This window comes from Botryllus schlosseri, chromosome 5 (genome assembly GCF_051294905.1).
Source record: "Botryllus schlosseri isolate E-star chromosome 5, Bs_hap1, whole genome shotgun sequence".
NCBI classification, from domain to species: Eukaryota; Metazoa; Chordata; class Ascidiacea; order Stolidobranchia; family Styelidae; genus Botryllus; species Botryllus schlosseri.
The window spans coordinates 22,963,155-22,987,059 of record NC_137240.1 but is presented as its reverse complement, the minus strand read 5'-3'; the positions used below and the strand labels follow the sequence as shown (position 1 = coordinate 22,987,059).

The 23,905-nt window shown below is 40.8% G+C and overlaps 1 protein-coding gene across 1 annotated transcript in view; it reads left to right on the top strand.

Moving 5' to 3' along the window:
* The first annotated feature begins 4,502 nt into the window (after window positions 1-4,502).
* The window catches only part of LOC145439437 (uncharacterized), an 83,370-nt gene continuing 63,967 nt past the window's right edge, over window positions 4,503-23,905 (top strand). Inside the window, exons 1-4 of the mRNA XM_080316922.1 lie at window positions 4,503-4,737; window positions 5,987-6,106; window positions 6,507-6,636; window positions 13,635-13,804. Of these exons, the coding sequence (XP_080173048.1) occupies window positions 6,034-6,106; window positions 6,507-6,636; window positions 13,635-13,804 (373 nt within the window). The 5' untranslated portion in view covers window positions 4,503-4,737; window positions 5,987-6,033. The remainder of the gene's footprint in view (window positions 4,738-5,986; window positions 6,107-6,506; window positions 6,637-13,634; window positions 13,805-23,905) is intronic.

The window sequence follows — 23,905 nt, the reverse complement described above, 5'->3', positions numbered from 1 at the left end:
CGGGCGGACCCATTGGTATGACTTCGTTACATGATGTTATTTCGTGACATCCTTTCTGCTATATCAAAACATATAGAATCGCCCAAACGTACTTAACAAAAAGATCACACGATTTTAAATTGGCATTTCTTCACGGGCATATAATTTTTCCCTGCGGGATGGTATATGTCCTGTGGGGTTCAGATTGCCAAGACAGGAACATTCGGCGCCAGTCATTTAGGCGCCTATGGACAATTAAACCTAAAGCTTTCGATCAGCATAAGGGCAGTCCTTTTCAGCCAGGGTTTTCTCGCTGCCGATCGTTCTGGCACACTTCTTGGAATCGCATGTTACATGGCCTAAAACTTTATGTGTCTTGGTGCGTCGTGGCGCGGTAATGTGCAACGCCGATATGCCCATTTCTATAAATGTTGCGTCTTTTTTCTTAGGGGAAGAGTATACCCAATAATTAAGACATTTGGCAACTTGAAATCGCGCCAGGTGCGAACGATTTTTGAAAAAGCTGCATTAATTTTCAAAAAATACTCTATAATTTATGCTAATTCACGAAATAATTTTGGGACCCCTTCGAGCTAGCCCCCCCCCCCCCATTAAGGGGTTTGTGGTGCGGCAGTTACGGTCCTGATTATTATGCGTATACGTATTGTAGTAGCGGCTATAATTGACTTGAAATCTGTATTCTTCGAGCTAATGCTGTCGAAATCGATATACCAGAAGTCAATCAACAGGAGAATAGGTGGATGGTAGAAACAAAGAAATAACCGATCCATAAGATTCCTGTCATTACTCCTATTCATGGCCGTTACCCACATGTGTACGAGGAACATGTTAGAATTGGAATGACAAAGTCAGTAATAGGCCTATCTTTCCTGTTGTTGAACTTCTGGCTGCTGCAAGATTCATCTGCAGTAGATAAATTCCAGCATAGGAAGTTAGGAATAGGAATCAGGGCTGTGGAGTCGGAGTCGGTGCAGTGTGAGTCGGAGTTAAGCTAATTTTGGCTTGATGGAGTCGGAGTCGTGAAAACTATAGCGGTTGGAGTCGGAGTCGTGGAAAAAACAATGTAGGATTTTCAATAGGATTTTCAATAGGATTTTTATGTACCATCAATGTAGATACAGATCTGGGCCATCCCGTGGCCGAAAGCCAAATGTAGCCCGCGAGAAGGTTTTGTGTGGCCCGGGCGGTGATTCTCGAAATTAGAAAAGTTCAAGGTCAACCAAAATCTGATTAGCCTGACCGCGAAATTTCATGATGAATAAAACATCAGTTCCGATGCATTGGCGTAACCAGAAGCCAGCCACATTTATCGCAGATGTTTGTATATGACCATAAAGTAGAACATTTCGTAGCAGATTGATTTTACTTGAAATTTGTCTCAGCACTTCGCATGATAATTTGTCACTCGATGTCTTGCATTTAGTATTGGGTCCCCCTCCTGATAATTAATTATAAATAGGCCTATGCGTTATTTACAGAATTGAGTCTAACTATATTCGCAATTAGGATATAACGTGTCGTCCAATACTCGACTTCGCTTATGCGCTCGTGGCGAGATCGTCAGCGACAAAACATTGGCATAAAATGATAGAGGCAAGTTCACCGCAACCGTCGATATTGCTATGTCTAAATGCCGAATAATCTTTTCCTTGCCAAATGAGCCCAGTGGTATACAGAGGCGACCCCAATATATGTAAGTAACATATTGATTGATAGAATTCATTCATTACCTCCGAAGAAGCGCGTCCAGGGCATAACTGCACACTAGGGATGGTGTGAACGTGAGGTTCACGTTCAAGTTCTGTACGTGAACATCGGAAATTTAGAGGTTCACGTTCACAATCTAACCTTGATGGGTTCTGCACAGTGAACCTTTTTCATATATTACAATTTTCACGTCATAACAACATCTCGCAGCATAAAAATCAACACTAAACGAGCATGCACCTTAAGAAACTTAAAAGTTTTACCTGCTTTGTTACAAAAGTTTTCTCGAATTATCCAGCTTTATGTTTGTGAATATTTAGTGACTTCAGCATTGTGGCATTATGTGGCCCTAGTAGTCGCTAGGTATCACTTCACAGAAATGCAGGGTTGAATAAACCGGTTCATGTTCGCGTTCACACAGAACCTTTCAAAAACGTTCGCGTCCACACGAACCTTAACCTTTCAGAGGTTCACACAATACCTACTGTACACTGCACAGTCGCATGGCATAATTGTTATCAATTTTAAAGCGTAGTAATATAAGTCTTGTTTTCAATGTTACCTTATTCGGTTCGCTCCTATAGGATGACTAAAAAAGGTTATCAACATTCCAGTTGCCCGCGCAATGGTTCGTACATCTCATGTGGCCCGTTGGCGGAAAAGATTTGAGAAAAAGAAGTCATTTTTGAAGATCCCCAATGTACAATTGTACATTGTGCATACTTTTATACCTCTTTTCTCCGTCATCATTAAGGACTTTGACAACACTTGCAGTTGAATTCAATTTGCTGTAAGCATCTGATGAGTCGGACGCTTCATCATTTTGCTATCTTGTAGGCATATGAATGAAGATTTTCAGCATTGACAAGATAAATTGTAACCTGGCAAAAGTGGCAGCGTGTTACAATTTCCCTTGATGCGCTCTACCAGGATGTCTGTCTCAGAGCGCGTACTTTCCTGGCGATGCTAGTCCCAGCTTTCCTGTCATCATGTTATCCTATGGTAACAATAATCCAGCTTTATATATTGCATTGTGACCACTCGAGGTAACATTCTTCCGAATAAATTATTATACACCAGAAAGTACTTACTTTCGTGTCGAAAATATCGCCTTTTCCAAACTACTCTGCGGTTTCGCGCTGCAGCTTAACGACGTCAATGTAACGCCAGGTGTGTTATGAGACATTAGCGATTACGCACTCAAAATATCAAGGCTATTTTTTTTAATTTAATACTTTATTAGCAAGCTTATGTTACAATATATTACCGACCATAGATGTTCAATTCTAGCAACACCTTTATTCGGAAACAACAGAATTACCAAGAGAAATACGGTGATCGTTCATTTGAATACCGACGTATATCTTTAAGTCACGATTCGGGTTTCTCCGGACCTATTGATACAGAATTGATACAGCAGTGCCACCACAGATTGATTTTGCTGTGTAACTATAATATTCTCTATGTAGCTTGCATATACCGGTTTCACATTGGCGTTTTCACTTCTATGAATAACTAGGTTTTGCTCCATTTGTCCACAAATACCTACTAGAGCGAAATCACAAGTCCGTCAAATGTCAAATGGTAAAAATGTCGCCTACGACGAACAATCAGCAATTGAACATACTCGGAATTTCCTGTATTGAGGGATTATATAATGGAAGTATTTCTTACTATAATTCCAAGAATTTGTTAGAAATATACTGGATAATAAAGGCATTTTGGAATCTACTCAGAATTGCTTCTCGGGCGGCCGGCAAAAATCGTCTGGCGGGCCGTATGTTTGACACCCCTGCCGTATGCAATACATATATATAAATATATAAATAATAAATCAGGGCTCTTCAAACAGGTGTATGGTAGGCACAAAGATGTTACATTATCAAGAATGCGTGCATACCTCATTATCATACGCAGATAGGCTAGGGTTACCACACGTCTTCTTTTAAGAGGATTTGTCCTCTTTTTTGACTTTTTTGAAAGTGTCCTCGGAGGACGCCTTTTTGTCCTCTTTTTTGAGATTTTGTCCTCTTTTTAGAAAATTTAGGTCATATTTAGAGCAAAATGCGAGTGATATGCCATAAATTAGCCCAGAAGGGACGCTCCGGCCGGTATTTTGGAGTGAAAAATGGTGATTTGAGCTCAAATGGAAATTCAAGCTTCAGAGCATTACTAGGGATTCGGCGGATTTTATGGACTGAGGAGATTAGGTTTTCAATAAACATTAAGGGTGTACCATGCCGCAAATTGTTCAAGAGCACTCTGTCATATTGTTGTATATAGTATGCAATGGAGAGTGGCATGGCAGAGTCTTGACGCATTTTGCCACAAGATCTAACATTTCACCCGGTCGGCTTCATAGGCCTGTGAGTTCGGTCGCGCCGCGATGAAGTGAAACCTAGATAACAATAGGCTACTGAGTGCTACACGATATCTTCGATAGTCAATACTACATTCACTTTGTAGCAAGTGTGAAATCGGCATAGCGTGGCAAATTGAATGTTGATTTGAGATTCTACAACTTCATATATTGTTCATATTTAAAGTATTAACTACGATGCAACGGCTTTGATCTCATGTACTTGCTACCCAGGTCTGACCATAGGTTCCGAGAACTGCTAAAATAATCTGATTGTTTGACTCACACCCACAGCAAGCTTCCCGCAGCGTTCTTTCCTCTGGTCGGTATCCGCACAGCACGAATAGGATATAAACGTTAACTTTTGAGAGGAAGTTATCAATCCTGTACTAGCGAGGACGGTTAATCTCGCTCTATATATATATATATATATAGCTAGTAAAGCTTTGCCACAGTAGTATTTCCGTAGTCGTCGAAAGTGTAAGGATTAGCTGGATGTATGAATGTACGTGGCGTTCATGTTTTTGCTGCCTTGTTTCCAGTGACATTAATCCGCAGTCAAACTTGATTTGCTGGCTTACCCATATAATTTCGTTTGTGGTCTGCAATAGCGTACGTTACGTCAAGGTTGGTGCGTGGATTGATGTGAGGCTTTTATCGCATTTACGCTGGTGAGTAAGGACCATATGATATAATTTCATTCCGATGGTTCAGACATACACAGTCTTTGGGCTCTTATGTGCTTATGTGCTGTATTGTTTGACTTATTTTGTTATTTTGATATGACTGAAATTATTTTTTATTCGTTTGGCATGCGAAATATCTCTTTTAACGAGTTTGAATTTCAATGGCGATTACCATATGTGATAAATTTAACACACGTAAGATTACTCATCCGAGCAGGTAATGACGATCAATCGATTATACTCAACGGAACTGATTCATAGTTAAAGTAACATAAATCAATTCTAGCCAAGTATCGGAATACCATCATTATAATGCCCCGGTTAGGATACACATTTATACAATGTATAACGCTTAGAAATTTTCATTGCCTACTCGAAATCAGGGAAGTTAATGCAATCCCAAATGGACTTTGTCTATAAGCGATTTATACTGATCTGATGCCACATTGTAAGGTATGCATCAGCATGAACGTCCTTGTAAACCCAGGGAGTAACTTTTGCAAGACGTCACCTGGCAACTAGTGGCTGTTCCCCAGTGTGCATAATGTGCACAGAGATACTGACATTTCAAAGAAACATTTCATGGTAATATTGCCTATCTTCTTTATACAACAATAATAAATAATGAAATTAGACATAGCCTTTAGTTCGAAATGAGGAGATAACGGCACACAAACAGGTCTCGAAAAATCTAGTGGCCACATACTCAAATCAATTACTTGCAATTATCATTCGACGAATCAGAATTGAGTATAGTAAGTCTGTTCATTCGAATTGAGTGGTGAGAGTCATTCCTTGCTAGTTCTCAAATCATACGCTCCTGGCAATTCGAGATTATTTCATCACCGACTATTCGGTTCGCATACTATGTTCCTATCACGGGAGCCTGTAAACCATCATGACTGCCCTGCCCAGTGTCGAATCTCCATTCCATAGCATGTAGCGTAGCCTTTTTAGGTCGCGCAATATGAAGCAGTCCTATCCGACCTATTTCGAAAAGTGACAGACACGTCATGTGATAACTCGCGCATGACAATTTAACCTGCAACGAGTCAATCGTTGGTACAGGACAAGATAGCGGGCTCATCACGATCGTTGCTCATCGTCTTGATACCTGGAAATTATATATTCATCCACTGTTCCGTTCGAAAGTAACATGGAATGCATCGTCATCATATATCTTGCTATCATATAATCATATAGTGATGATATAGTGATAATGTAGTATACACAGGATCGTCATATATTGAGGTGGAAAAGATAGAGCGAGGTTTCACAAGAATGTACTATTTCATCATCGCGTCGCTATCAGTATTGGGAATTTGCAATATCCGGAGTACCAGTGGTGAGAATGGTTTGACTACTACAGTAAATATGGATAAGATATCTCACAGATGTTGGAATCGTTCGACCGTAGTATCTTGAATTTAGGTGTATGCAGATTAAGATATATGCAAGCCAGCGATCCCGAATGTGACATGCGACACATTTGCGTCGAATACTCCATATATAGTAACACTCTAAATCAGTATAATATTGTTTTACGCTGAATTGTATACATTGAAATCTCAGAACATAATGATATACATATGTAGAATGATTTATGGATGACAAATTTTCAATCTGAGGTCTTGAGCTTTCCACATACCCCATAACAATTTCCATGTTTCGCGGATTTTCTTTCGAATTCTAATGCTATTCACAATTTCGATTTTTAAATCAATCCAATACAGATTTTGCACTTTTTTTTACAGGCAGTAGCCATTGCCAGATCAGTGGTATTTTGCTGTCAAATATTGATTTCCGCTACTTTTTAAATTGGGATTTCTCGTGCAGTCCGGAGTACAACGCGACCGAAAAGGTTTTCTACACAGTTACTGCTGAGTAGGTGTTCGTTTTCATACTTTCAGTACGTCCTGTATACTTGGTATCTGTAAGGGCTGTAGGGATTATAGAGAAAACCGATGAGCATTGCCTTATCTGCTATAAATCCGATAACTCGCGGCTTCCAGTGACTAAAATATTTTGTAAGCTTGCTTGTCTAAAAGCGTAATTCATTCTGTTATTGGGGTAGGTATGCGATAATTTACCAGGTTTGCCATAGAAAAACCTATTTCTAACTAAGGCTCCACGCAATCCACCTTTGAACCACATAATATCGGTAGGAAATGACATATCGCAAAATTCAGAAAAAGAGAAGGTTGGCGTTCGAAATCGTGACCTCGTCATACTGAAAGGCAGATTCGATCTCCAATATTCATTAGTTAATTTGCAAATAAGCAATTGATATCATGCTGTTGCGTTTCGACCGATCAATAGGAAGGAGCTTACTAAGGCGAAGCCTCGCATCTTCCATGATTATCTGTAATGAAATAGCAGAAGTGTCAAGGATTTGCAATACATAGTCAATGCAGTGTTTTGTTTGTTTCATTCACGACATTGGCGATTTTCTGATGTCTGAGGTCATTTGCGCCCGTACATTAAGTTCGGTAACATCAATCTCTGTGAAGTCTTTTTTAGTCGTATTACGGACGCCTTCCATACACGCGCTCTCCCACCATTTATAGTCTCTATTGCTTTTCGCGCGTCGGAAAAGTGTCAATGATTTGCAATACATATAGTCATTATAGTGTTTTGTTTGTTTCATTCACGACATTGGCGATTTTCGGATGTCTGAGATCATTTGCGCCCGTACATTAAGTTCGGTAACATCAATATCTGTGAAGTCTTTTTCAGTCGTATTACGGACGCCTTCCATACACGCGCTCTCCCACCATTTATAGTCTCTCTTGCTTTTCGCGCGTCCGTGACTTGAGTCGTAATTGCCGACTTTTTGGCTCGGATCATCATCACTCTGGGCTTTTTCATACGCGGCAATTGCAGAGAGGTTAGCGATGAGGAGCCCAGATAAACCTCCGCCACATAGAAGTTGGTCCGAACCGGGATTCGATCCACTGCCATTGGTGTCATGACGCTGGTGCTTAACCAACTACGCCACTCGCTTCCCATTTTAGTGTATCCGTTTTCTGTGAAAATCATATTTTAATGCTTGTTTCTTTCAACTCACTGTTGACATACAGTTCATTTTGAGCACAAGTAATCTATATTCTAATGTGATTATTCGATATCTAGGTAGTGCGCAATGTCGCATATTTTTATTTTTGGGACTGAGCAAACATTGGGGGTATCCCGCGGGCTGGCAGATTAGCGTAAGGTTTCCCAGATTATTTTACTAAATGTTTAAAACCACAGATTTGGGAGAATAAAATCAGTCGAGGGGGAATATTAGAGGGCATGTATTGTCACATTTATATTAACAAATCTCGGTAACACTATTTCCCATATAGATAAATTTTCTTTCTTGCAAAATGAACAATTGTCTGTTTTAATGAGGTATTTATTCAAATGCAAGACATCTCGGACCGTTGCCATTTCGGACAAGTCGTTTCGGCCAGATGGTGCAGACATTATCCATTTCTGATAAGACGTTTCAGCATTCAATTTGTAGTGCGGTCATATGGTACAATGAAGTATGCGATTCCAGTTACGGTTCGCTGATCGTGATCTGACTCTCATCAAGCTTTACCCTAACCCTAACAACAGCTAACGCTTACGCAAGTCACATATTTCTAACTAAGTTCAGGCTAACCCTAAAACTAAGACCAGCTCACCCTAATGCCTAGCCATGTTATTTTGTATCACTCAATCACACGCGAAAGGGAACGACACCTAAATTTGAATGCGAACGAAATCATGAAGATCTGGCCCGTTGGCCTGCGTGTTCGCTCAAGCCAGAGACAACTTTAGCTTCGGACCCCTGAATCTGGGTTTTCCGGAGAGTGTGGGGCCCTATCGTTCGTAGAACAAAATAAATGTCCCAGATGACTCTACCGAAATCACTAATTTACGCATTGGCAATTGCAATATCCAAAAATGTCCCAGATCTCTGTGAGATATGACAAATATTCAAGCTGTCAGGTTACGTATTTGTACATGAACGACAGGAACACGATTTTCAGTCGATATATAATAGCAAGTGGTGCATGCATGCATGAACTATGCAGTTATAGTTATCCATCCATACTCAATATAATTACGCCGCATGTATGACCCGTCGTGTATATAGTGATCGGATGCCTTACTTTCATAAATGATATGGAGAGTTGGGTGAAATTTCAATCTGGCAACGGAAATGCGGGAGTTTCTGAATGCGTAGACTACGCGTCATGCGATATCAGCATTTCCTTCTCCAGCGTTGAAACTCAGTAAAGTGTCAAATTCAATACTGTTTGTAATTTATATTAATGGCACGCGTCGTCCTGTAACGTGAGGGTAGACTGATAGTCTTGCTTTTACGTCACAGTATAACTTCGTTGTTATTGCTGTATATCATTTAACGAAAGAAATCTACTCAAGTAAGAGTAGAAGTACTTCTTCCATAAGTAACCGAAACTACTTCAAGTAGAAGTAGAATTGACTGACGTTAAATCTACTCAAGTAAGTAAGTAGTTGTGAAAACTATCCTAATTCGATTACATGGATTGTCAAAAGGTGCAAATTGAGCTATGCGAAATGTGCCGAGCTTGATTCATATTGATGCATACCGGGAGGTATCCTATTTTCGACAGCGTAAGCATTCGTCCGATAATGGGATGAAAATGATAATATTGGTATGGAAATGCGATACTAATCCTCTGTTTTCTCGAACAGCACGTTTTAGAAAATATCATGGTATGGCGCCCTCCCCATATTATAAGACCCGTAGTTTAGTCGAAAAGCCACACGGAGAAGTTTTATAGGATAAGGTGTAAACACTTTGCACGATTATTAAACGCTAATAAAGAATATGGGAGACCGTAAAAAGGCCATATTGTGAATCTTTATTTCCGGAAATTAAAGGCATTACTACACTTGCTTTTATACTTCAACATGTAGGCTATGTTATCCAGACAAAAGAACTTACATTATTTAAAACTGAAAGTATACGATACTGGGAATTGAAAGTAAAATATAAATCTAAAGATGAAACATGTATTTCATGTCTGTAGTCCAGAAAGTTGCAAAGGTGAAATGCTACACAAGCTTTAGAACTAAAAAATGTCGGAGTCCACTTTTCCAGATTAGGACACGCCATGGACATGCTAGATTACGATATGATAAGTAAATTCTAGATTGCAAAACATCAGTTTCAAACGTTATGATGAGGCATATATACTGTGATGAACTATTTAATATGGGCGAAGAGCGACAATGTGGTGGGAACGGAACCACGCTATCCCGCTACCCAAATTATATTCACCGTTACTATCGTGAAATGATATTGGTTACACCGTTTCCACTGCGCGCGAAGCGCGACGAAAATCCTAGGCTTTACTCAACTTGCTTCTAATTTTATGAAAATTACATGTTTATACTCCTTGAAAAAAGCCCCGAAATTCCTCAGGCTATCTTCCTTATTGTAGGATTGAACTACTTCAACTTGACAAAATGAAAATAGCGAAAAGTAAGTAAGTAGATCTCAAAATATTACGAAGTAGAAGTAGAAGTAGCGAAAATCAGATCTACTGGGGTAAGTACCAGAAGTAGAGGAAAACTACTTGAGTACTTCGAAAAAGTAAAAGTAGGTCGTTACTGACCACCTCTGCCAAATACACATGGAGACACAACCCCGACTAGCCACGATATATGCAAACAATTAAACGTCACCATTTCAACGGACCTACCGTATGACTACTGACCAATACCAGTGGCAGAGAGCGACTGAGTGAAAGCTGGAGGCATTCAAATCCTAACTGATCTCGAAATAAAGAGCAACCGGTCCGATATCATTCTCAAATTGTAAAGAAGAACAGAAAGCAATGCATCTTCATTGGCCGTGCCTTCGCATTTGATCAAAGATACAAACTAATAAACGGCAATAATCGATAACGCAGATCTTCAAATGGAATGCGATGCAATATTTCCACTCTGATGGTGGCCTTCGGTGCTGATGGGTTCTGAGGCAAATACCTAATGCAGCATATCCAAAAAATACAGGCATATACATTCGATTGGATAATTGTCCAAAACATCACTTTATTAGGAACTGCGCATAGGCTTATGCTACACAAAATCTTGGACCAACGGCTAGGATTATTTTTACTGCGCTCCAAAATCACAGCAAAACTTAATTCTGCAACTTCAATCCTTCACTCTTGCCAATTCTTCATTTACCGCGATTATGTAATCTAACCTCTTCGTGTATTGTTTTAAAATACCAATTTGACAAATTACTAGATTCTCAAGAGTTTACCGGCGGCTAATCAGTTTTACTGCGAAACAAGATATATATTATTAATATCCAAGATAAATCTAATCTTGACCAGGGAATCAGAGCAATAAATCCTGTAATTATATCCAAGACAATGCTATATAACTTTCTGACTTTTATCTACCAGTGAGGGATCGATAATAATATCTTGATTGAGACATTGTTAATATTTGTTTGTCGAAATTATATTTTTGTTCGTCAGCACAAATAGTAGTGAAGTATGCTTGAGCTCAACACCATCGACCCTGTCATTGCCTATCTATGTGTATCTGATTTGAATAGACATATTAGAATGATGTTAGACCAGTGATTACCAACCGGGGAGGAGTTCCCCCCTTGGGGGGAATTTTGCAATTTCTAGGGAGGAATTCAACGTTAGAATTGTAACGGATTTCCCAAATGGTTCATGTCCGAACTGTCATGTAGTCAACCCGCTATATCCGAATGTATGCTCCTTATAACTATTTTTTTGTTGTTGAAAGTATGTTCAAAGGCTATTTGTAATCTCTTTTTCACATACAAATTCCCCCTTGTTTTATTTTAAACTAGTTCACATGTGCTGCAGTTCGCAAGACAATTTTGTAGCCCAGCGACGGCCTCTGAATCAAATATATCCTAAGCGAGCAAATGTCGTGCTGAATCTATCACAAGGCCTCTAGTGAAATTTATCTTATATTTTCAACTCAACATTTTCAGACAGTGACAAAATATTCCAACGTCATCGATTCAAGTCAAAGAGATCGCTAGCCTTGCTGTATTTTTAGGGAACAGCTACCCGATCGAAAAAAGACATGTTAAACTTGGTGCCATGTTGCCGAAACGGAATGGGTGTCCTAAATTTCAATGAGCTCTAGCAGGAAATCTGATCACGTGAATGTTATATATCAGGGCTGTAACCAAGACACGAGGCTCCGAGTCACAAGTCAACCCCACTTGCATAGTTTTGACTCGAGTCAAGTCGAGTCATTTTCAATTCACCATTGAGTCAAGTCTGAGTCCGAGTCACCGAGCAGAGGGTCGAGTCCGAGTCATGGTATTATGACTCGAGTCCGAGTCCAAGTCATTAAGCCCATTTACATGGTCAAGTCGTCTTGAAGCCAAAGTCGTCTTGGAGTGACGTCATGAGACGGCTTGCCAAAGTGATCGAGTTTAAATGGTCATGTTTATCGCAGCTTGAGTGATACACAGCACTTTGGGATTCAGCTCGGGAATATGCTACGGCAGTTGAGATATCCAGAATTACTTCAAAACAATTCTAGAATGACCAAATACACCGTGTATAACTGTATATATTCTTTCTGATAGCGAGTTGTGCAAGTTATATTGTGGCTGTACTCGCTTTATAAGTTGTGACGCTGAACAAATAAGACCACGTGCATATTAGAAAAGCAGTATCATGTACTGATAGAGCTTTCATATTCACCCGGTTGAAATACGTGCCGGTTTCGTGAAATATGAACATGAAATGCTGGTATGTAGCTGTAGTCTGGATTCGTTTTCAAGTACTGGTAATGTTCAAGCCGTCTCCAAGCGACTCTGCGGAACGGATTGAGCTCAAGACGGATTGAAGCCGCCTGCCTTTTTCTCTTTTTCAAAAACGAGAGAGTCGGATTGACGAGTCAGCTTCGAAGCTGACCCAAATGGCCATGTAAATGGGCTTATTGTGTTGACTGCTCAGTTTCCAGTTGGAGTCTTGTTAAACCCACTTTTTATAACTCTGTTTGGTGATATTGTATGATTTGGATATCTTGTCGCATTTTCAAGTACCAGGACCAATAGCCGAAATTCCAATAGGGTGGTCACTTTACTGTTCTTCGAAATTTCAATGAAATGTCGGTGTTGGCCGTCTTATAGTCTCAAGTCATATGGCTTGGTTCGAGTCATGCACAATGACTCGAGTCCAAGTAAAGTCAATACACAGATTTTCTCGAGTCGAGTTGTTTCCGTATTTTGAGAAAATGACTCGAGTCAAGTCGAGTCTTCTAAAATTTCGGACTCGAGTCTGTACCAATGTTATTGGCCAAATGCATACGCAAACTTGAGAAAACATGGCGAGACCAGTAAATTTATGCAATCTGATTTTTCACAGCAATTACGGTATATTAGTGATTGGTGCATGGTAAGCCGAAAACACAAATGGAAGTGTAGGCGTCTGTTGAGTCCAGCCTTCCAGAATTTATTTTGATTGGGACCAAGACCACTGTTTTTGGAGGTCTACAAAGTGTTGGTACAATTTTGCTAGAAACAAACACTTGTTACCGCCCGTCTTTTTCTTCAGTCAACAGGTGTTTGCGAGGTAAAAATGAACTTTTTCTAATCATCGGGCAGTTTTCTCCTAAGGGGGGAATTTTGGCTCAAATTTAGGCCAAGGCAGGCACGAGATGAAAAAGGTTGGGAACCACTGTTTTAGACAATTTGCTGGACGTGACCAAATAGCCTTGGATCACATTCCTCCGTATAACAAAACAATTTTATCGTGAATTATTTCCTATAACCCTCCAAATTTGACAAACTTCGACTTATGTTATGGTGTCAATAGCAGCTCTGTAGTGACTCCTTGCTTCTTGTTTAGAGTACGCCGTTGCCATGCGCGATCTTTCAACGGAACATTCGATACTTGGGTCGAGTTTGATGATGGCTACTGCCACAGAAAGTCATGGACGTTCACAATTGCAGCCAGTATCAATGGAAGTGAAATCGCCAATGCCACACGCAAATACTACGGACTTGGTCGTGCAGACAGTGAGTTGATTTCCTAATTGCGATTGCAATAAAATTTGCTCTGTGATCGGGTATCATTGAACCATGGGAATGCAGCTGTTAAAAAGTTTAGAACAACTGGAAATATTTGATCCCACCTATAATAGGCCTACAACTAGTAGTGAAGCCGGTATTATAAATAGAATGGTCGCAGTCCTTCAATAGACAATGCATATTCATAACCCCCCACCCGATCATCACACCCACACTATACACGCACGCTACACGCAAATATTAAGGACTTGCTGATGAGAAAGACAGTGAGTTCAATTCCTTCTTGTCATTGTAATAAAATTTGCATTGTGATCGAGTATCGTTGAACTTTGGGATTACAGCTGTTGAAAAGTTTGGAACAACTTAGGGAATAATTGATCCCACCTATAATACACCAAAAATTTGTAATGAACCCTGCTTTATAAGGAGAATTGGCATTGCCCTTCAATGGTCAATGCATATTCATACACCCGCCACCCAATTGTCATCAAACAAATTCTCTTTAACCTTTTTCGTCATGTCACGCCCCTTTGAATTGTGTGGCGAGATAGCGCAGTGGTATATAATCCGCGGCTGCAATACCAATGGGTGCGGGTTCGAGTCCGATCGAGGTCGACTTGCGAATTCCGACACCTAAGTGTTGTAGGTTTACCTAGGCTCCTCCCCGCCCACTCATCCGCGTCAGCGGTGTCTTACAAAAGCCTAGAGGTGGGCCGCGCTATAAGTCGGCAGTTACGGAAAATATGAAGAATATCGGCCTGGTGTAACTGACCATAGCAGTCGACAAACACCATGAATACCCCAAAACAAACAAACAAACACCTTTAAATTTTTCTCAAACCTTGTACATGTACAGTTTTACACCCCAGAGTCAATGTCCCCGCTAATTTTTTACGAGTCTGCGCGCACTCACCAACTCACTGCGCGGTCCCTTGGACCACAGTGCGTGACAACTAAAAAAAGGTCATCACTTCGGATTTTTTGTGTACAGCGTAGATTTTCTGTGCGCGGAGACCGTGTCGGCACTGTGCAATTGCGCACCTGAGAGGGAACATAGCCCATAGTGTAGATAATGCACCGAATCCGTAGTAATCCTTATCGAAAAAAAAGGATCTGTAAGACTTTAAGGTAAAAGTCAGTGATTATATTGACCATTATTACTCTGGGGAGCTGCGACACCTAAATAGAGTTATGACAGTCGCAAAATTCACTACTCTCCCTTGTCGACGGGGATGCCACTGGGATATTTCGGAAAAACCCAGATGCGGACGCTAAACAAACCCAGAAATACCCAGATCCTATATTTAACTCAAATTCCCAAGAGATACGTTGTAAAACTGGACACTTACAGTCATTAATTACAGTCATACAGTAGCCTAATTCCAAGTTTCAGCCCTTGATATTGAAATTCCAACAGTTCATACTATACATTTTGCTCGGATAACACAGCGAATCTCACAAAAATGTTGTTTTCCGACGCATTGCTATGAAATAATCGGTGCACGGCATCAATATACTGAATAGTGTATTATATCAAGGCTCTGCGGATGTTCGTAACAACGCCATTCCTCATCTCTGAGGGTGTGGCTTGGCCAGATTGAAAATAGCTTTCGGTTGATTTATCCTCAGACAATCACTTTCGTCTGGTATAATGTGACAGGCATGCTTAGTCGAAAAATACCAAATCATGAAATTTAGGGTATATTCTAATGTGCTGATAACCAACCCCTCTGGCTAACTTGCTTGGGATGTCCAGCTTTTTCTCGCAGGGTGCCCCTGTTGGAAGTAAGTATGTTGAGATAATAATATGATATATTAGTCAGATCAATACCTGGTCTACCCATGTGCATTAGTGTTATGACTCAAAAAAATTGGCCTGTAGCAGGAATTAATGAACATTTTGGTATAATTTAATAAAATTATAATTATTTTGTTCAAATTGAAAAAATATCCCGCACAAACTAACTTCAATTTTCGATAGTGGTCCCAAAAAAAATTTTAAATTCATAGCCGATATTCATAAGAAGTTGGATATAGGCCTACATAAGCACATTTTCAAAGTTTCAGAGCATTTATTTGAACATCTTTACAGCCATTGTTATACTTGAACTGGAAATAACTAGAAAGGCTACATCTGGACACCTGTAAACAGTGTAAAGTGTAAGCTACATGAAATATATCAATATGTTCAGTCTAGCGGTCGAAGATTATAGTCTTCTGACTTCCTACCGCCATGTTGTGACGTCACGGAAATTGCCGGTAATTTTTCAACTCCAATGACCGATACCGATAATTCTTTCAAAGTGTGATATCGTCTCGATATTATCGGCGAACCGATAATCGGTTGGATTCTAGTATATTCCATCTTTAGACATCTGGTTAGAATACCAGGCTTCCTGACCCGCATTTGCGATGAATAAGCATGATATCTCCGGAGTTACTCTCCATCTTGGTGTGGGGACTTGGAAGCAGTGGTGGGATGACGTCACTACCTTCGAGTCACGATTCACCTCGAGTCATTGCACATTTTGATTCGAGTCAAGTCAAGTCAATCGATTTTCAAAGGTGACACGATTCAAGTCAAGTCACTCGTTTTTTGGAAGTGATTCGAGTCAAGTCGAGTCAAGTCAAGTCAAGTCAAGTCAAGTCAAGTCAAGTCAAGTCAAGTCAAGTCAAGTCAAGTCACAAGTCAAGTCAATTTTCGAAGAATGAGGGATATGATGCAAAGTCAATACATTTTGCCCAATAGGTGAAGGACAGACCAATTGGCCTTTATCTTGAATCAAATAACGAATATAAAGTTAAATATACATGCAAAAAGGTGTTGAACTGCTAATAAAATACATGAGTGACTGTATAGCTTCATGCTACAGCAGTGACGGCTCGTGACAATATCGGGTGGTGGGGCAAGGGCTGCGGGCGACTTTTATCAACATGACGTCACAATGGCGTTTTCCAACGTAAAAAAGTAACTTTATGATGGTCACATGAATTTCCCGACAACAGTGATTTTAACGTAGGTGCCGAGAGAGGTTTGCCGGTGAGCCGTGACTTGAAGTGTGGTAACAAATGTTTTATTCATTTATTTTTAATCAAAGGATTATTTTACAAAATATACGTGAACTAAGAATCGTCCCTATGCCACGAATCAAGTATCAGGTCATCCTTAGTAGCATGCGTTATGATTTCATGGTAGAGTTAGAGATTACGCAAATCGAACCTAATTTTTCTAAGCCCGTCCGAAATTGTTTCGTACACGATCCTGGTGTGTTACGACCACTGAGCTGGTGGTTAGGACCAGAGATGGGCGGATTCCAAAATTTCGGGATCCGAATCTATCCGGATCCGGCTGGCAATTGGAAATTCAGAGTCCAAAGAAATCCGGCTGGTGAATGTCCAGTTCGGAATCCGAAAAAATCCTGCCAGAACAATGCTAATTAATCATATCACAGCAAAAAAATCCGGCTAAAATCCGACCGTCACCCCAAATTCAAAATCCGGATCCAGTCCGGCCAGGTAAAAAAACATTGAAATCCTGCTCCGGCTCCTGAACCGGACTGTGGCCATCTCTGGTTACGACCAGGTGATAATAGGCAACCAAAGCGGAGGCACCCGGCGTACGATTGGGTCAATAGACTGGACAACTTCTAGACCTCTCATTTTCGCTCTAAAGGCAACTGCGTAAACTACATACGGAGCAAAGATTCAATACGATTCAGGTTCGCACTTGACTTGACCTGACTAATTCCAATGACTAGAACTCGATAGATTGCGTAAGCCTAACTGGAAAGGTCAACGAGTTCGGACACATACGCAATTGTTATCTCATAGATTGGGCCTGTCATATTGAATCAAGAACACCAATATGAATGGTCTTTGAAGAACTAAGGACAGCAGCCTCGGAACTTCGGTCTCGGAACAACATAGGACATTTTGGCCTTGAAACTGGAGACTGTGACACAACACATACGGCTTACTGCAGTGATTCCCAAGCGCGGCCCTGAGGGCCGCATGCGGCCCCCAGCTAGCCTTCTTGCGGCTCCCAAAAAATATTAAGAAATCGAGTTACGACAAAAAATTAAATTTATATTTTTAAAATACCCTAGCTTGGCTTGGACTCTGGAGTTTTTAATTAAGATTGCAGGAAAGTCGTGAGTAGACTGCTATCGTTACGTCCAGTTGAACGAGCAGTAGCTATAGATATAGGTAAAGACAGGACTGTAACTGCTGCACGCCAAACCCTCAATGAAGGGGGGGCGCGAGCTCGAACGGGGCTTAAAATTATTTCGTGAATTAGCAAAATTATAGTATTTTTTGGAAAATTTATGCATCTTTTTCAATTTTTTTTCTGTAGGCGTGATTTCATGCTGCCAAATATCTTGATTTTTGGGTACTCATCCCCAAGAAAAAAATGCGGAAGATTTATAGAAATGGGCATTGGCCATATCGGCGTTAGCCTTTACCGCGCCACGACGCACCAAGCGAGAAAACCTTGGCCGAACAGGACTGCCCTTATGCTGACCGAAACGTCGTTATATATACAAAATACTGTCTTGGCAATCTTAACCTCACGAGACAAATACCATCCCGCAGGGAAAATTATATTCCAGTGAAGAAATACCAATTTGAAATCGTGTGCGTCTCTTAGTTTAGATGCCAGCGTTTGGGCGATTCTATATTTTTTGATCTAGCATCACAGACAGGAGGTCACGAAATAACATGTTACGGAATCATACTAATGGGCCCTACAGTTTCCAAGACAACTCACCCAGCTCTACCGGTAAATCTGATTACGTGAGCAGAGAGAGGATAAAATTTGATGGCAATATATATGCAATCATCGATCATATTGACCGATTCAATCATGAATTACAGAAAATTTTCGCGCGTCTAGGCGATAAAACCTGACTCACTAAATCGCCCCGAAACCAGCATAATTTGTAGTCCTATAGCTCACGACCGAAGCGTCCGCATAATTTGATAGGTCCAGTCTTTATCGAAAGCTAGTTTCGCACTGATTCCAAAAATGTAAATTGAAATATCGCCAGGGCAATAAAACTACCCCGAAATAGCCTCCAAAGGTTGATTGTTCAGAACAATGGGAGCGCAGCAACACAATGGCCATATCAATGGCCAATGGCGTCAAGTGATTGATCGGAACAATGCCAATTTTCATATTTTGATGACATTTTGGGTCCGTTTAATTGACCTGGTATTCGTGCGGCCCCGGCCGTGCTCTGAAATTCTAAATTTGGCCCTGACACCGAAAAAGTTTGGGAACCACTGGCTTACTGTCTATAAATCTGCTGCGAAATCGCCGTTGGAAAATATATTAATCAATAAATACATGAATAAAAGCCGTAAACTTAGTATACTGTTACAAGAAATCATCGAGAAGTAGCATACGCAATCTCATAACCCATTCCGGTATGGTACACTGTCAAAATCAATACAAACAGACTAACACCGAACTTTGAGTAAAATAGATCGAGGAATAGGCTGATCGAGTGATCAGCTGTTAGCCGACATCGAAAATGAAATAGCTATCGCATTTGACGGGGGATTGTAAGCAAATGGTTTGAAGGCCACAATTTCACAGTGAAATGGACATTGGCGAACATAAAATTATGTGAATATTTGAATGCAAACCGAGAATCTTGGTTAGCTGTTTCATGCGATCATCGAGATATACCATTGGAAATATCATCACCGATCTCGTTATGGAACGCAGACTATAGATTGGCACAGACCGACACCGGCTTTTACGTTAGATCCGCAATCACGTAGGTAGGCTAAGTTTCAGATCAGTTCGCATCTCTACCATACTCGACCTCGAAAACGAAATAACTGCCTCAATCATTGAGTGTCAACTTTAAGACTTGGCACCGCGTTCGATACTAAAATCAAGACATACCGTGCAAAAGCTCATGACAGATCTAGGTATGGAACATCGTTAAAATCAATAGAGACCAAAAACGGCTTTTGCGTAAATTTGTTAGCGATAAATGAAGAGTCAGCTCTTACTCGACTTTGGAAACGAAATTACCACCCACATAGTTCAGTGACAAACTTAAAACTTGTTACAGCGGTCGATACTAACACTTACCGTGCCAAATGTCATGACCGATCTCGGTATAGAACATCGTCAAAATCAATGGAGACCAATACCGGCTTTTGAGTAAAATCTGTTTGCTGTACTATGTACATGATAGATCAGCACACACTGAACTTTGGAAACGGAATTACTACCCTTATCTTTAAGTAGCAAGCCTGAAACTTGGAGTAGTGTTAAATACTACCTGCACGACATATCATACCAAGTTTCAAGAATTATCATGGTGCGAAACACCGTCAAAATCGACCTATACCAGCAAAGGTCGACTCAACGCATTTTACGGTAACCGAGTTCAGATATAGATACGATTGTTACATCACACCTTAGGGGCGACCAGGCATATTTGCCCCGGTTGCTCGGCCATTTTACGAATAGGAGAGAGTAAATCACCGTTTCTTTATTGTGCGCGGCTTTGAGAGAATAGATAGTGAAAGCTTGGTATGAGCGCTACCGGGGCAAGCCCCGGCTAGGCATTCACAAAGCGAAAACACAGAAGAGAATTAGATTTTCGCAGAGACTTCGCTATGTATGGGCATTTGCAAGCGAAAGCACAAGAAGAACGCGGGTTTCGCTGTGATCTCGGAATATATTGATTGCTGTACGTCTATAAATGGTTAAATAGTTATTGAACAGAATTTTAGGTGGGGCAATGCCCCAGTTGCCCTACAGGACGAGCCGCCACTGTGCTACAGTCTGTTATTGTCAGGATCAGCCAATATAGAGGATCGAATTCGAAGCCTCGAGAAGTTGAACCGATTTATGTGATACAATACACAACCATCCCGTTATCACATACGTGAGAATATAAACGAATAAACTATATTCGTCCGATTTAAATCATACAAGAGTGTGGGTAAAGGTAAGCACTGCGCAATGTAAGCACTGAGCCGTATACGAAACAAGAATACGTTGTTATTGATGTGTATCGTGATTGGACATTATCATTACTTGATTACAATTACTGAATTTTAATATACATTTTAATAATATATTCATATTAAAACCCGAAGCTTTTCGAGCTGACACTTCTCAAGTGCAATCGTCAGCAAATGGAGAATTTCAAAAACATGCATCTAGCTACATTGCATACAACCAATTATGACGTCATAGAAACAAACAACATGAAAAACAGGCAAACCGCGAGCGCAGCTAGTGGACAATTTTTAGATTCACTACAAATTCCTTCTGCTGGCACAAGCGCGGTCGGTGGATTTTAATATAAGTCGATTCCAGTGCAGACAGATGGAAATTAGTGCGGCCTCTACCTAATATCGAAAATCTTTCATCGCGATAGTTTTTAGCGCAAGTTGCATTCTCAGCCAAATGCTTGCCGATGGCAGAGTTCATAGCCATGGCCTGATTACGTTCTAGTATTCGGAGATCAGTTACGGCTGTGTCTTCGCGAGAGTCCAATATGCGTGATCTAATAACGCTAGGGACATGTTGTTTGATGCGTTCCTGCAAGCGCTGAGTTGTTCTTCCCACGTACCGACAATCACAGTGGCACTTGAAATCATAGACTATATTGCTTTGTTGAAAAGCAAGAAGAACATCTTTGCGCGTTGCGGGAAGCAATTGTTTGGTGGTAAACACAACATTAGTTTTTACGTTATCGTAACAGCGATTTACAGCAGAAATCAATTGTTTTTCAAACCGGGAAGAGATGGGGCCCAGCCACGGCAAATGTATATATACATTTTCCTCAGACCGTGTGTTCGTGTTTTATGATTTGTTGGGATTGAAATTACTGAGTTTTCTGTCCACAGAACTTTTGATGATGTGTTCGGGGTAGCCGTTATCGATTAGAATTTTGCGGATAAATTCTAGCTCCGCGTTTAATTTTACATCCGAACAAATCATCAAGGCTCTGTGCACCAATGTGCCAATCAAATTTAGTTTACGGCGATTCGGGCTAAAATAATTCCAGCGTATGTAATGCCCTGTAAACGTTGGCTTCCGGTAAACCGAAGTGACAAAGCTAACACCCCGTTTTTCCACCAGAACGTGTAAGAATGGTAACGAGTTAGCACGCTCTTTTTCAAATGTGAATTTTAAAGACGAGTGTAGAGAATTCAAGTTAACGAAGAAATCATCGAACTCCGTCTCATTTTGACAGATAACGAAGGTGTCGTCGACATAGCGACGGTACATGAATGGAGGCTTGGTTTCATCTGCGGCGAAAAGTCTGTTTTCATGGAATCCCACAAATATATTGGCTAAAATCGGGCCAAGAGGGCTACCCATAGCTACACCGTCGGTTTGCATGTAGATGGTATCGTTAAAACTAAACTCAACAGAGCAAGTAGCCGTATTAAGAAGTTCAACGAACACTTTACGCGAGAAGGAAGGTGGTGCTAAATCACCACCACCATATAGCGCGTCCGCACAGATATCAATGGTCTCCTTCAGCGGCACGTTCGTGAAGAGGCTTACGATATCATAAGAACCGAGAAACATATTCGGGTTTGGAAGGTCGGTGGTTTTCATCTCGTGCGCGAATGTAAACGAATCAGCGACGCAATACGAATCATACATGGAACGCACTGGTTCCAAAACATCGATAAGCCACTTCGCGAGCTTGTGCTGCGCCGATCCAATCATAGAAAGAATTGGTCGAACGGGCACATTGGTTTTATGAGTTTTTGGCAGTCCGTACATACGTGGCCTCTGTGCCCCGACCGGTCTGATGGAGGCATAGGCCTCAGGTGATATGGAGCCGTTTTTCTTGAGGCTGAATAGTCGGCGCTGTATCCGTCTTTCAATCTTGGCGATGTTATCGAATTCAGCAGCGGGACCAAGTGTCTTGAATTTTGATTGGTCACCCAAGATTGCTTCCATTTTGAGTATGTAATCCCGTTTGTTTAGGATTACAACCCCAGAGCCCTTATCCGGCTTGCTAATGTGAATGTCTGGATTCTGTCGCAATGCTCTTATTGCACGAAAACATTCCTTCGTCATTAAAAAATTTTCCGAATCAATAGGATATCCACAATAGGCATGTGCCAAATCACTCAATCTTGCTTTGAGGGCAGGCAAATTATCAGCGGAGCTCGCCTTGCGATGATATAGTTGAGCCATTAACACTTCAAATTCTGCGAATACCTCTTCACTTTTGATGGTAGTAGGTGGTAAACAAAAGTTGAGACCATGAGACAATACGAACTCTTCAGTGGACGTGAGCTTGTAGTCCGATAAGTTAACAATATTTTTCCCGTCAGGACTAGCATTGTTACCAAAACGTTGGGTAATAAGACGGCTCAAGTTACGTTCATTCTTAGCAAAGTTCTCTTTTTCCTTTATGGTATCTATAGATGCCAGGTACCGGGTGAACCGAATCAAATCAAAGAATGACAAAAATCCACGAATTTCTTTCTGTAGTGACCGACATATACGATGTAAGGTAGCAAGCAACTTGTTGTTCTTGTCGATTTCATCATATATAAATGCACGCTCAATATTTGGGGTGAGGCGTGCTCGAGACCTCTCTATCCTACCTTTGATAAACTTCGGTAACGTCTTTTCGGCGATGCAAGCCTTCAGAAAGGCTGTTGTAGACAAAGCTGTTCTCAATCTTCCCCGACTCTTTATCAGCGTATTGATGGTATTTAGCTGCTGCTTGTTGTACCGTTTTCGGAAGTATTTGAAGAGACTCTTCGGGGTACAGAACTTTAATATACATTTTAATAATATATTCATATTAAAACCCGAAGCTTTTCGAGCTGACACTTCTCAAGGGCAATCGTCAGCAAATGGAGAATTTCAAAAACATGCATCTAGCTACATTGCATACAACCAATTATGACGTCATAGAAACAAACAACATGAAAAACAGGCAAACCGCGAGCGCAGCTAGTGGACAATTTTTTAGATTCACTACAAATTCCTTCTGCTGGCACAAGCGCGGTCGGTGGATTTTAATATAAGTCGATTCAGTGCAGACAGATGGAAATTAGTGCGGCCTCTACCTAATATCG